This window comes from Phocoena sinus, chromosome 5, assembly GCF_008692025.1.
Source record: "Phocoena sinus isolate mPhoSin1 chromosome 5, mPhoSin1.pri, whole genome shotgun sequence".
Classification (NCBI taxonomy): Eukaryota; Metazoa; Chordata; class Mammalia; order Artiodactyla; family Phocoenidae; genus Phocoena; species Phocoena sinus.
Genome location: NC_045767.1, coordinates 103,043,306 through 103,059,242, shown reverse-complemented (window position 1 = coordinate 103,059,242; position 15,937 = coordinate 103,043,306). Strand labels below are relative to the sequence as shown.

Sequence of the window (15,937 nt, the reverse complement as noted above, 5' to 3'; positions counted from 1 at the left end):
GGGTATATATCCAGAAAAAACAAAACCACTAATTCAAAAACATACATGCACCCCAAGGTTCATAGCAACACTATTTACAAGTATCTAAGTTACAGAAGCAACCCAACTGTCCATCAACAGATGAATGGATAAAGAAGATGTGGTATATATATCTATATACAGTGCAGTACTGGTCAGCCATAAAAAAAGAATAAAATTCTGCCATTAGCAGCAACTTGGATGGGCCTAGAGAATATTGTGCTTAGCGAAATAAGTCTGACAGAAAATACAAATACCGTATGATGTCAGTTATACGTGGAATCTAAAAAATAAAACAAATAGGGCTTCCCTAGTGGCACAGTGGTTGAGAGTCCGCCTGCCGATGCAGGGGACATGGGTTCATGTCCCGGTCCGGGAAGATCCCACATGCCGCGGAGCGGCTGGGCCCGTGAGCCATGGCCGCTGAGCCTGCGCATCCAGAGCCTGTGCTCCGCAACGGGAGAGGCCACAACAGTGAGAGGCCCGTGTATCGCAAAAAAAAAAAACCCACAAAAAAACAAATAAATGTCTATAGCAAAACAAAAACAGACTCATAGATATAGAAAACAAACTACTAGTCACCAGTGGGGAGACGGAAGTGGGGAGGGTCAAGATAGGGGTATGGAAATAAGAGATATAAACTACCATGTATAAAATAGATAAGCAACAAGGATATACTGTACAGCACAGGGAATTATAGCCACTGTAACTTTTAATGGAGTATAAAATACTGAATCACTACGTTGAACACTGGAAGCTAATATAATATTGTAAATCAACTATAATTTTAAAAAAAGAACTGTTAAAACGTGCCATTTTTTGAAAGGTTAAGCAACCTTTATTTCTTTTTGGAAATCACAATTAATCAAAGGATTGGAATCCCTTCCGTATTTGTTTCATGAGATTGGAAGACTCCTGCCTTTCTTCTTTTATCTTCGAAGTTTCACACTCTATGGATCTCTGAAAGTTGTAAAAGGTTAAGACTGAATTTTATTCATTGGTCTTTGTATTAAGTGATAAATAATTCAGTATTAACTAATGCTCATTTCTAATTTTCTCTTAATAACCTTGTTCAGCAACGAAAAACACTGAAATTAGAATAAAAAGTCCTATATTTGACCAACAGGCAAGTAATTTAACTTTTTAATCTTCAGTTACCTTACTTGGAAAAACATGTTTGCCATGCTCTATTATGTCAAAACTCAATTCTCAACACAGCACTAATTCAGGGCTATTTGGACAGACTGAAGGAGAATGTTGAAGAAAATATAAACTTGTCTGTAAGCCAACTGGGGAACACCTCCATGGGAAGGTGGGTTGGCCCCTCTGTAGTGGGCAGGTGGGAAGATGAGTGCCTGGAGGTTTAAACACAGATCCTACCCTGCACATGATGTTCATTTGGTACCCAATGTAAATTCATATTCTTTTCCATTAGAACCTAGGTAAAAACACATTTCAGGCTCTCATCCTTGAATAGATTATTATCCAGCTTATTTCAAAAGTTTATCTGGGAGAAATAATACCTAAAAATAATTAGGCATTATTATACTAGGAGACAGTCTAAAGAGTGGATTAGAGCATAGGCTCTGGAAACAGACATCCTGCATTCAAATCATGGCCCCAGCTTTTGCCAGCTCCATGACCTACTATGCAACTCTACCTTTCTGTGTTTTGGCTTCTCATCTGTGAAAAGGAAGTAGCATTAGTTCTGGCTCATAGGATTGTTGTGGGGATTGAGAGAGAAACATAACGTGCTTAGAACAGTGTTTTGCACATAGTAAGCACTAAATAACTGTCAGTCAATAAGTACAACCGTTATGGACATGTTAATAACTGACCTATTTTAGGTACAGAGGTATTCTAACTTCAGTCCATGTAAGACATTTGGTCATCAAAAAGCTATATGACAAGGTCTTAGTAACTTAGGTCTAAGTATAAACTGACTTTTTCTTTAATGGTATGCCCTCAGATTTTTTAAGGATTAATACATTAAAAAATAGGAGATGAAAAAGTCTTTCATTTGCTATGAGTATTTAAGATATTATAAAAGTAAAAAGATTTACTTTTGGACACAATTTTGCTTCCAAGAAAAATGTTCCTCTCTTGAAGAACTGGTATGTGTATTTCTATCAGAGAATGAGAATTATACAAAATAGCTTACTGATGTCTGACTGCTTTGACCTACAAAAACAACAGTTTCATATGGTTCAACTAATTCGCATGCCTTCATTTTTGCCTTGGCTCTCAGGAAAATGAGAGCTAAACTTAAAGCTTCATCAAAGTTTAACTATATTAATATTTGTGATCAGCATATTTGCTTCCTTCTCATCAGGCTTCTGATTATTTCAAATTTAAGAATTTGAGGGTAAAACTTAAACATTTTTGGAGGAAACATGTATATACATAGTGATAATAATATTCTTTATACCCATGAAGGTTGTTAGAAAAACCAAATAATGTACATGAAAGTATTTTGTAACCTAAATTATAAAAATTGTGAACCCACTGACCTTCAAGTCATTGCACAAAGTTTTTTTCCTACAATTTTGTTTCTTCTTAGATTCTTTCTAAACTATTAATCTCAACATTTAAAGTCTTCAAATTCTTCCCAAAAGATTTATGATAAGACTCAAAGCTGGTCGCCATTTAGTTTTTGACCTTCACTCTGGCCCCAGTATAACTCCATACTGAGATTCTTACATCTCTCTGAATCTGTTATCTTCTCACATGTCTGCATGTCTTTGATCACACTATGCCCTTGGTCTGGAATACTTACCCACACCATTCTACCTGAATAAATACTCCTTTTATTTCAAGATTCAGTTGAAACATCCCTCAGTTAAAACGCTTTTCAATCAAAATTATCTCCCACCTAAGCTATCTTAGGTCCCCAATTAGTGTCCTTATCTCGAATTTGTCATTTCTCTAGTTCATCAACATTAGTCTAAATTACAGGTCCCATCACATCACTGAGATGCTGAAAACCACAACTCTCTTCTGACTCCAATGTAAGGCCTAAAATCCTTGACATGGAATTGAAAGCTCTTTATTAGTAGGCCCATGACTATCTTACAAGGTACAAGAGAAAAATTATGATGGAAATGAGGGGAAAAACATTTTGTAAACCTACCATTTTCTTTTAAGGGTACTTGGGATGAAGAATTTCCAGAACTATGCAAAGTCATTCCTGTGGTATAAATTAAATTATTAGTTTAAAAATGGTCAGATACTATATACAGAAGTAATTTCTTCTGATAAATTCATAAAAATCAACAAAACATTAAGACAGCAACAATTTCTTTTATTTACACTCAGAAAAATAACTTGTCTCCCCACAATGGGCTTTTTTTTTTCTTTTTTACTACTTTTAATGTCCAAATTAAGCATACCAACTTGTTTTGCAGAATAAATTTAAACACAAATGTACTGTTTCTGACAATGACATTTTGATGTCATATATGAAATGATGAAACTAAAATGAGTTTTAAAAGTATCTGTTCAAATGTTAAAAGAAAGTTCAATATTTGATAAGAATGAATAATCAATCAAAAACAAATGCAGAAAATAATTTGTTTATGGTTGAATTTTATTTTACTTGTGTTTTTCTATGGAATATTCACTACTCTATATCTGATATGTGATGAATTTTTATGTAGAACAAAGCCTTCCTAATGAAAATAGCTTAGAATCTATAAGAGATCCCATTATATATGAATACACTTCGAAAATTATTTTCTGAAAGATTAAATCAGTGTCTTTTTAGGCTATTTTCAACGCATAGGGTGACCTATAAGATGGAGTCTTGTCTTTTATCTGTTTAAAGTTTTTTTAACCAATTCAATTTAAATTGATGATAGTATAATCTCTGAAAGCTGTGGAAACCTATATTAATAAAGTAATGTGACCTTCCATAAATATTTATCAATTATAGTGTAGTTCTCTTTGACTTCATTTACTCCACATATCCCCAATCCAATTACAGGGTGAGAAAATACTTTTTAACTTTGTATAGTTATGATAACACTTAGTTCCAAGGGAGAGTTAATTAGTATTATTTAGTAAAACAACCATAGAAAAGGGTATCCTTGTTGACTGCTTGTCTGCCCAGCTGTTTCCTACTCTGAGTAGTCATTCAGACCTCTGTGCTTAAATATCTACTTTTCTAAAAGATTGATTCCCATGCAGTTCGCTTTTAAGATGCACAAAACAACAGGAATCCTTCTGTTTATCTTATAAGGTAGTGTGTATTTATAAACACAAACAACTTCTGTCTATACTTAAAATAGTTCATAGGCCCCAGTTAGCTGGGAGAAATTGAGAAAACTTAAATCAACTAAGAATTTTTACCTAACAACCATAGCACATTGCATAAAACTATCTCTTTCTAGACACAATTCCATTCTGAAAGTAACCTAAATAAACTTTTCTTAAAAAAAAATACAGCATCAGTGGAGTCTACTCTCACAGACTGTAAGGAAAATCCAAAGGAAGGCTACCCAAAGCCATGGCACCAGACTACCTGGGTTCTCTTGGTAAGAATGTCATGGCCTTTAACTGTGATCAAGAGAAAGCTAACAGTCTGTGCCATGAGGTAATCACTTGTTAAACATCAATTTTTGATATGACTTGGTACTTTTTAAGTAGCTAAAATTTTATATTCACAAAAAGTTTTGGTAATTAGGACATACAACCAAAAATAATTTCCTGGTAATTAACACTGTCTCATTCACTTCATTATGAGCATGAGGTAAGGGAGAAAGAAGGTAAGCTTGTTTATGCTGACCTATAACATATGCTTGACCAGGGTCTTCAAAGGATGAGGAGTCTGATTCCTGTTTCCTCCTTTCAGGACTTCTATTTAAACTTGCAACAGACTTTGAACTAAAGAGGGAAAAGGAAAGTGGGGGGGAAGTGTCAGTGTAAAAAAGTATGATGAAAATAATAAACTGTCAAAACAAAAACAAAAGTAGGAAATGCAGAATTTACAAATATGTAGTTTGGCTTAGTTAAGTATGTTCTTACTTATTAAGTTTTGTGAATCCTGCCAAAGATTCCGTATCAGATCTTGCCATCTGGTGAAACGGTTTTCCTACCAACTCCGCAATGGTTTGTGGTGGGGATTCCATGTTAACAATGACATTTTTCCGATGAGGATAGAGAGAGGCCTGACTCAGATCGTGGTATGATTTACTCATCCCTCTAGGCTTTTCCTCCCAAGAAGCTTTGTCACTCTTCTCTTTTGCACTGTATTGCAATGGCTGGTAAAGCGACAGCTCTGAGCAGGATAGCCTCTTCAGAATCTCAGCTTGAACTGACAGAGGTCGAACGGCAAGTTTGTTCAGGGTGCTGCTGGCCAGACTACCAGTGCTGATTGCTCGTCCCATATTAAATCCTCTAACGGACTCTGCTTGGAGATTCAGGCTCCTAAATGAAGCTTTCTCTACAAGGAAATAGGATTGCTTTACACGATGAAAACACAATAGAACCTTTTATGAGAAGAGCTATTTTAATAAATAAAAAACAGCATGCAATTTTTAATCATTTTGATTGCCATCAGAAGTAGGTAGCTTTCAAAGAGTGGCAATCGAGGATTTTAAAAAGGAGGTTGGAAGATTCTGGTTTTCATACCATCTCTCCATCCTTGTAGCTTTCTCACAGCCAGGGTCTGGTCAGCATTGCCTTATTTCATCTAGTGATTTTCCTGGATCTAATAATGTTTGGGTTTCATTCAGGCTTGCTGACCCCAATACAGTTTTCAGTTAGGAAGGAGAATGACATTTGACAGAGAAAATTTTATCGCTAGTAGTGTCTCTGCTAAAATACCAGCAAACCAAGGATGGGGAGAGGGAGAGTTAAAACCTGGATAGGCCAATATAGTGAGATCATGCCTGAAAAGAGCTGTGCAGAGGAGAGTTTTGCCCAGAGAAAAAGTTCTTATTATATTTTTAAAAGCTTATGGCAGATTGTGGTGATGTTCGCACAACTCTGTTAACAATGTGGATATACTAAAACTCATTGAATTGTGCACTTTAAGTGGTTAAATTGTATGGTATGTGAATTAGGTCTCAATAAAACCACTACTAAAAAACAAACAAACAGGGCTTCCCTGGTGACGCAGTGGTTGAGAGTTCGCCTGCTGATGCAGGGGACACGGGTTCGTGCCCCGGTCCGGGAAGATCTCACATGCCACGGAACGACTAGGCCCGTGAGCCGTGGCCGCTGGGCCTTGCGCGTCCAGAGCCTATGCTCTGCAACGTACCGCAAAACAAACAAACAAACAAACAAAAACAAAAACCCCAAAACCCCAAACCCCCAAACAGAAACAAAAGCCTTTTATGGCCTACTTTCTGTCATTTCATTACTGTGCCAATATCACCTCCCCACCTTGTAGACTTTTCCTGATTTAACTGAGGCCCAGGGGCCACAAGAGAACCTCACATTAGTTGTCTTTTTTGTTTCTGTTAATTAACATGATTAAGGAGCTGGGGTTCTCTTTATGCTTAAATTCCTTTCACTCCTAAATACATATCCAAAGTATTCTTTTAGGGGTCAAATTTAGAGATACCTTATAACAAATGATTGGCTATTCTGTTTTGTGAGAACAAATGTCATGTCAGTATTGGAACATTTGAGGCTATAAACGAAAGCACTGCATCACAGAATTTTGGCATCAAAATCCTTTCATGTATATAAAGGACCAGAAGCATAGAACTTCAAATGGTTTGGCTGTTCATGCATTAGTAATCCACATCACAAGGCACCCCAACTGGTCTTCCCATGGAAAGTACCAATACAGCTTGACCACTATGTAAAACAGCTGCGAAAACTTGTTTTTTAAAAAGAGAATGTCAAATGTTGCTGATTTAGATCTTAAGATTCTGTTTATCTTCTAATTCCTAGGAAGATTAATAATCAATATTTCATCTCAGGTGTAAACAGATAGGAAAACAATGCAACTCTTCCATATTCATGCATCAGAATGAAGTTTAAATAAACATGTCTCTTGAGGACACAGGGAGGGAAGGGGAAGCTGGGAGAAGTGAGAGAGTAGCATGGACATACATACAGTACCAAATGTAAAATGGATGGCTGGTGGGAAGCTGCTGCATAGCACAGGGAGATCAGTTCAATGCTCTGTGACAACCTAGAGGGGTGGGATAGGGAGGGTGGGAGGGAAGCTCAAGTGGGAGGGGATATGGGGATATATGTATACATATAGCTGATTCACTTTGTTGTACAGCAGAAACTAACACAACCCTGTAAAGCAATTATACTCCAATAAAGATATTAAAAAAAAAAAACATGTCTCGGGCTTCCCTGGTGGCGCAGTGGTTGGGAGTCCTCCTGCCGATGCAGGGGACATGGGTTCGTGCCCAAGTCCGGGAAGATCCCACATGCCGCGGAGCGGCTGGGCCCGTGAGCCATGGCCGCTGGGCCTGCTCGTCCGGAGCCTGTGCTCCGCAACGGGAAGGGCCACAACAGTGAGAGGCCCGCGTACAGGGAAAAAAAAAAAAAAAAAGAAATAAGGAAATTTCCTATATAAATGTAAATGTCCTTACAAAAGGGGAAATTAAAAAAAAAAAAACATGTCTCATCACCAGGAAAATTCAACATTCTTTCTCTGAAGTACAAGTGGACACCAAGTTAAAACATAACAATTAAAAAAAACCCTTTTGTTTTAAAATTCCCAGTATAATCTTTAGCTTCAAATAAGAGTTTTTATGAGAGCAGATAACATTAATTTTATTTTCTTTTACTTTGAGAGCAGACTTTATTCAAAGACGCAAAAACTGAGTCTTAAACAGATTCAACTACTAGGAAATGCCTCTATACCCAAAAGTTTTCTTCACCCTAAAGGAAAATGTAGACCAAACTTTGGCAGGCATAGGGACCGCCAGTTCAGCTTAGGTTATATCTGTTTTGTAAACATACCAAGGATTATGCTATTCAAATCCATTCATAGCTCATTCCCGGGTAGAATTTAAAGCATTGCACATATCCATGGGATGGAATAATAAACCACCCACTTATCTACTGTCCTACTGCCCTTCACCTGGAAAGGATTCCAACATGGACCACCAGGATGGGAAAGGACATTAGAATGAACCTACATCCTATTACTAATGTTTCAAATTTGAACTCAAAGTCTTTGTTAGTTCCACACTCAGTCTGCAATCCACACTGTGCTACTATTCAGTCTCTTGTACTTGTTTTGTATTTCCTTATATCATCAACTAAATTGTATGCTCTTTTGAGTAGAGAGGCTTCATTTATTTTTGTAACCCACAGCACCTAGCATGTAGCAAGTGCTCAGTAAATGATTATTAATCTTAATTCCATGCAAATTAGTTCTTTGGAAACTTATCAAATAGAAAGACTACTGGATTAGGAATTAAGAGATCACGTTCTAGTCTCCTTTGACTTCTAACTATGAGGTTAAGTGAGACACTCTTTTCTCTGAACCTGTTTCCTCATCAGTAAAATTTTGGACTTAATGGCTTCTAAGGTTCTTTCTATCACCCATATCCTATGACTCTAAAGAAGCAACATACACTTGTGACCCCATCAAACTCCAATAGATAACACCAGTTATTTTCACTTGTCTAGTACAGACAGTTAAGTAGGCAGGTAGTTACTTCTAAGCTGCTTCCAAGCAGAAAATAATTCCTTTCGAGGCTTAACAAAATCAGGGAATAGATGTAGATAATACCATCTTAAAGTCCTTTTACATATGAATTTAAGGATACATAGTTGTGTTCTTAGGGGGAAAACTGAGATATGTAGAACATTCCCACTTCGTGGGTGAAGAAAATGAGACCTCAAAACGTCAGTTCCTTTCCTAAGGTCATCCTACTACTACTATAACTAGTGGTAGTCGTGGTAAAACAATGTTGATGATAAGAAGGATAATGAATATTTATTCAATACTTATTTTGTGCCGGCACTTTTACATGTATGAATTCATTTCGTCTTCACAATAACCTTATAATGTCGGTATTATCATTATGATAATCATTTTACCAGATGCGGAGCTAAGGCAGAGAGTTTGAGTCGCCTGCCCACGGTTTCAGAGCTTGCAAGTAAGAGAGCGTGGTTTGAACACTGGCAGTCTTGCCCCACAGTTCATGTTCTTAACTACCACAATATATCATTGAAATGTTGAGGGCAGAAAGCTGGTTCATAGTTTTGTCTTCTGACTCTTCACTATAGCACCCTATACCACATCTATAATAATGCAACCTTCAATTTTTCAATTCTGACTTGAATAGAATATTAATCTAAGTAGGCATATCAATGACTCTCAAGTTTATTTCACTATACTTTTTAAAAAAAATTTATTTATTTTATTTACTTATTTTTGGCTGCGCTGGGTCTTTGTTGCTGCGCGCAGGCTTTCTCTAGTTGCAGCGAGCGGGGGCTACTCCTCCTTGTGGTGCGCAGGCTTCTCATTGCAGTGGTTTCTCTCTCTCTCTCTTTTTTTTTTTTAACATCTTCATTGGAGTATAATTGCTTTACAATGGTATGTTAGTTTCTGCTTTATAACAAAGTGAATCAGTTATACCTATACATATATCCCCATCTCTCTTCCCTCTGCGTCTCCCTCCCTCCCACCCTCCCTATCCCACCCCTCTAGGTGGTCACAAAGCACCAAGCTGATCTCCCTGTGCTATGCGGCTGCTTCCCACTAGCTATCTTTTACATTTGGTAGTGTATATATGTCCATGCCACTCTCTCACTTTGTTCCAGCTTACCCTTTCCCCTCCCCGTATCCTCAAGTCCATTCTCTAGTAGGTCTGCGCCTTTATTCCCATCTTGCCCCTAGGTTCTTCATGACCATTTTTTTGTTTTGTTTTTTAGATTCCATATATATGTGTTAGCATACGGTATTTGATTTTCTCTTTCTGACTTACTTCATTCTGTATATTTCACTATACTTTGAAAATATATAAGAGCATACAAATTTTTTACCAGAGCAAAGCAGGGAAAGAAAAGGAATAATGAGATTACAGCAACAGTTATCATATTGTAGCACGCATAAAATCACTACTGAGGAAAGCCTGTTAAAATGCAGATTCCAGGGACCCAATGCCCAAAGACTGTGATTCACTAAGTGTCACACAGGTTTCTGGAATCTTCATTTTTAATCAGTATACAGCCCCTACCATCTTGATTCTGAAAGGCTGAGAAACATTTATTCATAGGTTGCCATCACCCCAGTCTGATCCTACATGGGAAGTTTCGGATAAAGAATTCATAGGGCTCTGCTGCACAAAGTCATCAGTGCCATTACATTTAATTTTTTAATCAAATTCTTGATTAAAAAAGTGTTTCACTGAAGTCTATAAGAATTTAATATGCAGAACTAGACTTTCTACAACTTTAATCTCTACATGTGGTCTTGCAGAGTAAGCTTTAAATATTTCAGTTCTGATTGAGATTTTCTTCAGAGCTAAATTGGTTTCTTCTGTTGGTTCCTTTTCAAAAGGAACTGAAACCGCTCTCCTGAGCACTTATATTGGTACTATGGTTACTCACGTCAGTCTCAGAACAGGGACGTGACCAAGTAAAACTGAAATCTGTCACCCCCAAAACTGTTATGGTACATGACTTCTCCATTCTGGGTGCAGAGTCCACCACCTTGTTTCCCATGTTCTTTCCCTTATCTGAAAAGCCCTTCCATTTATCGTCAACCTACTTAATTATTTTTGTCCTGAAAATTCCAATTCAAGTGCCACCACTCACATACTCTATCCTCTGATCTCCTTTTCCTCCTGTAGTGTATATCAGAGACTGTACAATATAACCTGTTATTGAAACCTTGACCCTCTATTGTGTATTACTGTTTCATGTTTGTTGGTCTTATCTCCCAGTGTGTAAGTTTACTACGGGTAGAGAATGTGTCTGAAACTTTTACAATATTTACATCAGCTAGCCTAACAATCAGCACAAAATAGTTCAATAGGTACTCCCTGACTGATGAGGGGTGCTGTTTTCAAAATAAACATGATGTTGACATCTCAGCTTCATTTATGACACCTTTATGAACTTGACTTAGTCATTTAACATCTACATACCTTGTCATTTTCATCCTAAAAGTGGAAGTTCTTTTAAAGTTTGTGGCAAAAATCATGCATCTACCCTGGAGTCATCTGACACAGTTTGCTTCTCCTTACCGATATCCTGGGCATCTTGGTTGCTCTGTCTTGCTCTCATTTGCAGCTGGAACTTATGCTGGGAAGAGCAGAGGTGCAGCAGGTACTGGCATATCTTACTGTTGTCTGTCTGGAAGGCGTGTTTTATTCCATCTGATGTATTCTGCAATGTGATTTTCTTTTTCTACAGTATTAATCAAGGGTATTTAAAATTAGGATATTTTCCTATCACTTCATTGCATGACCAAATTTTAGAAACAATGAGTAAGTACAGATATTATTTTTACTTCACATTAGTAGGCATGAATACTCATTGACCTATATCTAATATAAATATAGAAAAATATAACTCTGTATTATTAGAAATTTAGGAAATAAATGAAATTAATATTATTTGCCACTTTTAGAAACTGTAGCCTAAATCAGATTGTATAGACTGTATACCAGCCACCAGCAAGGGAAACAGTTTCCTTTAAAGATTACTGATATTTTGAGTTTACTGAAATGTTTACAAACACCAAAACTATTTGAAATAGAAATTACAAGAAATATATGTTCTACAGTCTTAGATTAAAAAAATGAAGTTCAACAAAAACTGATATTAATATGCAGTAATAAGCGCTGTGATTCAGTCAAGAAAAATCTTGGTGGCATGAAGGCTGGGATGGAAAATGTGGGAAGTTAAGGAAAATGTTGGAATGCAGAAACACCGGATAACATAACTGCTGGGCTGAGAGATGAAACACATCAATATTTAGAGACAGTGATTCTTGCCAAATTCTGGGAAAGGAAAAGAATCATTAATCAGTTTTATCTCCCTGCTTCTTAAAAATGAATGTTTCATATGTAAGAGGACACCCTGAAATATTGCGACCTATGTGGTAAGGCTTGCAGTGATCCATATGCCTTAAAAGACTAGAATTCAACATGTCAGGGATCTAAGACTAATGTCTCTGGAGAATTGCTCAAGCCCAGCTAGATTCTACTGTAGCTCTTGGCTTCTCTACTGTACAAATTATTTCCTCTATATCATGTCCCTTGTCTTGCTGTCAAATGCAGAAATAGGCTCAGACAAGTCAAATTTCATAGACTCACAAAAGATATGATAACAGAGTATTACTCAAACTTCAATCATGCAGGTGCCATCTTCATAATTCCTGGTCTTAAAAACAAAATAAGACTATTAAATTCTTGCTAGATGTTGTTACCAATGAAATCTCGGGGACCCTGTTCTCTCTTTCTTTTTTTTTTTTTTTTTTTTTTTTTTTTTTATGCGTTACGCGGGCCTCTCACTGCTGTGGCCCCTCCCGTTGCGGAGGACAGGCTCCGGACGCGCAGGCCCAGCGGCCATGGCTCACGGGCCCAGCCGCTCCGCGGCATGTGGGATCCTCCCAGACCGGGGCACGAACCCGTGTCCCCTGCATCGGCAGGCAGACTCTCAACCACTGCGCCACCAGGGAAGCCCTCTCTCTTTCTTTAGTAAAGGAAACCAGCAAGTATTAGAGAGGAATTAAAGCTATAGTAGCACCAAACTAGTATCCTGACTACCAGTAGCATTCCTAGTAACTCTTCAAATAGTTGGGGAATTTTTCTCCTAACAAACAGTGCATTTAACCACTATCAAGTAATTCCCAAGGATGTTGAACTCCACAGTCGTAAAGCTGTACAGGTTTGAAACAAATCATAAGGATAATTGATCCTAAGTATTAACTGATGGACTGGACAAGAAATGTGCCTAAGGAAATTCAGTTGTAAGAGATGAGAAGGGCGAAGGGTAACTTATCCATCTCCCCAGAGGCCAGTGGAAGAAAAAAGGAGAGTTTAAAAAAGAGAACTCTGTGTTAGAGAAAGAACTACAGGATAAACAAGTTCTGTTAAAGACAGGAATAGTTTGCAGGGAAATGTGGGCTATTCTTTATTACTGGAGATCTTTAAAAATGAGCTAATCACAGCTAGTTCTATTTTTATTGTAGGGCTGATGTGATAGCTGGTAAATGACGGCTGAATGCTGGATGATTATTTGATTTGCTGCCCTTTTAAAACGAGTCCAAATTAGATTTGTATTTAATTCATCAAGGTTTCCTCTAGGCACTTGCTCTGCCAGCATTTTCATTGGGGAAGGTAAGTTAAACCTAGGTAATTTCCTGATCTTGACAATCTTGGGAAGATGAGGATGGTCTGGGATTTCCTGAGAGAATACATTATTATGTGGTAATCTTAGTGGTATCTCTGGGTTTCACGGGAAACCAACCAACTAACCCTCAGGTCTAGAAATGATTCCAAAGGTCTCTAGGTTGAAGATTATCCACAGTCAGTTGGGACTTTGATATTATAACCTTATAAATTTTGTTTGTTCTGGTGAAACCATATTTCAGCCCAAATATAAACTAAAGATAGTCAGTAGTCCCTGAATACTAGTCAGTAGTCCCTGAATACCATTAGGAAAACAAATACCTGAACAGATTTTTGATTTACCTCTGGGGTTTGACAATCACACTTCAATGTTCAGATTTTCCACCTACTTCCAAAATCAAAATATGCCTTTATAGTTCATTATCTTTCATAAACATGATTTTCTAAAAATTGCTTTCCTAACTTTATCTCCAGAGACTACACACTAAAACTTAAAACTGTAGAAAGTCCTGAGGCTAGTTCATAAAAGTCAGTAAATCTCTGGACCACTGAGATTCAAATACAGTTCTGTGAGGGACCTATTACTAAACTAGACAAAGTTCACTGGGGTTAAGATAATTATCAGTCTTAAATACATTAGCGGGTTTTCTCCATGTGAGAAGTATTAGTACCCTAGAATAAGTTCTGAATTAACAGAGAAGTCAACTTGGTTGTAATTTAACTAAAGTTAATTGAGCATATAACCAGCTAAGAATTCTTTTAAAAATCACCTCCTGAGAAAACCAAAACCAAAATCTCAATAATACTTCCCACAACTAAGAAAGAAGAGTTAAATAGTATTAAGACATATAAGCCCTACTAAATGCCAGGGTTTAAAGTTCGCTTAAGAAAAGTCAATTAATACGTTACATTTGAAATCGACAACACCAATTTAAATGTAGAATCCCAGGGTTTAAAGTTCGCTTAAGAAAAGTCAATTAATACGTTACATTTGAAATCGACAACACCAATTTAAATGTAGAATCAAGAGAGGTTAAAATGGACATACGGAAAAAGAAATTTTCTTGGTTTCCCTCCATGGAAAGCGAAGGACCAATGTGCGAACTCCATTGTGAACCTCAAACACAAGGACACCTTTAGAACAGACTCCAAGCAGTATTCCCGTTTGTGACTTTTTCTCAGGGTGCACCCGGTGAAAATGAACTCCATATTCTGTCAGTCTTTGGCAGACCTGTTGGAACAATACCATAACATAAAAATGCACCTTGGAAAAGGTGACTTAAAGATAAAGAAGTTGTACCAATGTCATTTAATATGGAAAGGATAGTCTCTTAAACAAATGTTGCTGGAACAACTGGATATTCATATGCCAAGAAAATAAATCTTGACCCTTACTTTAGCCAATATATGAAAATTATCCCAAAAACGATAACAGACTTAAATACAGGAGCAAAAACTATAAAGTTTAGAAAATATTTGACTGTGGGTTAGACAAAGATATCTTAGATGGGACATAAAAAGCAGGAACCACAGAAGGAAAAATTGGTAAACTGAAGCTTCACTAACATCAGAAACTTCTGCTCTTCAAAAGTCAATGACAGGAAAAACAAAGGCAAGTCACAGACTGGGAGATAAGGAATCGTATCTAGAATAGATAAAGAATACGTACTTCTCAGATACAAAATAGCCAGATACAAAAATGGGCAAAAGATTTTATTAGACACATCAACAAAGAAGACATACGAACAACAAATAAACACGAAAAGATGCTCAAAATAACAGTAATTAGGGAAATACAAATTAAAACTACAATCATAAACCACTGCTTACCTTATTTCAATAGCTAAAATGTAAAAAAAAGAAAACAAAACTAAACATACCAAGTGTTGTTAAGGGTGTAGAGCAACTGGAAATCCCATACATTACTGGTAGTACTGTAAAACTGTACAACCACTTGAGAACAATTTGGCAGTTCTGCAGAAGTAACACATACACTTACCATAGATCCCAGCAAACCTAATGGTAGGTATTTACTCAAGAAAAAGAAAAATCATATGTTCATGCAAAAATGTGTATTTGAGTGTTTAAAGCAGCTTTATATCCATCAAATAAAGAAAAAAAACAAATCGTTGCATATCTGTACAACAGAAAACTACTCAGCCATAATAAACAAACTACTATACACACCACACATGGGTGAATCTCAAAAGTATTATTCTAAGTGAAAAGAACTAGACACAGAAGACTGTGCAATATATGATTCTTTAAATGAAATTCTGGAAAAGAAAAAAATTATAGTGATAGAAAGCAGATCAATATTTGCCAGAGGTTAGGAATAGGCGGGAAGGGACTGAATGGAAAGGGACATGAGGGAAATTTTTGGTGTTGGAAGTGTGTTATATTTTTGGCAAACTTTTTATTTAAAGGGCTAGATAGGAAACATTTTCGGCTTTGTGGGTCATATGATCTCTGTTGTAACTACTTAACCCTGCTGTTGTAGTGTGAAAGCAGATACAGACAATAGGGAAACAAATGAGCATGGCCAAGTTCCAATAAAAGTTTACTTATAAAATAGGCAGACCACAGTTTGCTAACCCTTGTTCTTTATCATGGTTGTGGAAATGGTTGCTCAA

The 15,937-nt window shown here is 36.9% G+C and overlaps 1 protein-coding gene across 20 annotated transcripts in view; it reads right to left on the bottom strand.

Annotated features, from left to right (window-relative positions):
- PTPN13 (protein tyrosine phosphatase non-receptor type 13) overlaps positions 1-15,937 on the bottom strand; it is a 233,843-nt gene that overhangs the window by 73,897 nt on the left and 144,009 nt on the right. For 17 of the 20 annotated variants that reach the window (XM_032632180.1, XM_032632187.1, XM_032632176.1 and 14 more), the window contains 5 exons: positions 14,353-14,535; positions 11,193-11,355; positions 5,041-5,458; positions 4,802-4,899; positions 3,149-3,205 (listed from right to left, as the gene is read on the bottom strand). In XM_032632180.1, coding sequence (XP_032488071.1) covers positions 3,149-3,205; positions 4,802-4,899; positions 5,041-5,458; positions 11,193-11,355; positions 14,353-14,535 — 919 coding nt within the window. The remainder of the gene's footprint in view (positions 1-3,148; positions 3,206-4,801; positions 4,900-5,040; positions 5,459-11,192; positions 11,356-14,352; positions 14,536-15,937) is intronic. The other 3 variants (XM_032632188.1, XM_032632183.1, XM_032632184.1) reach the window with 1 other exon arrangement.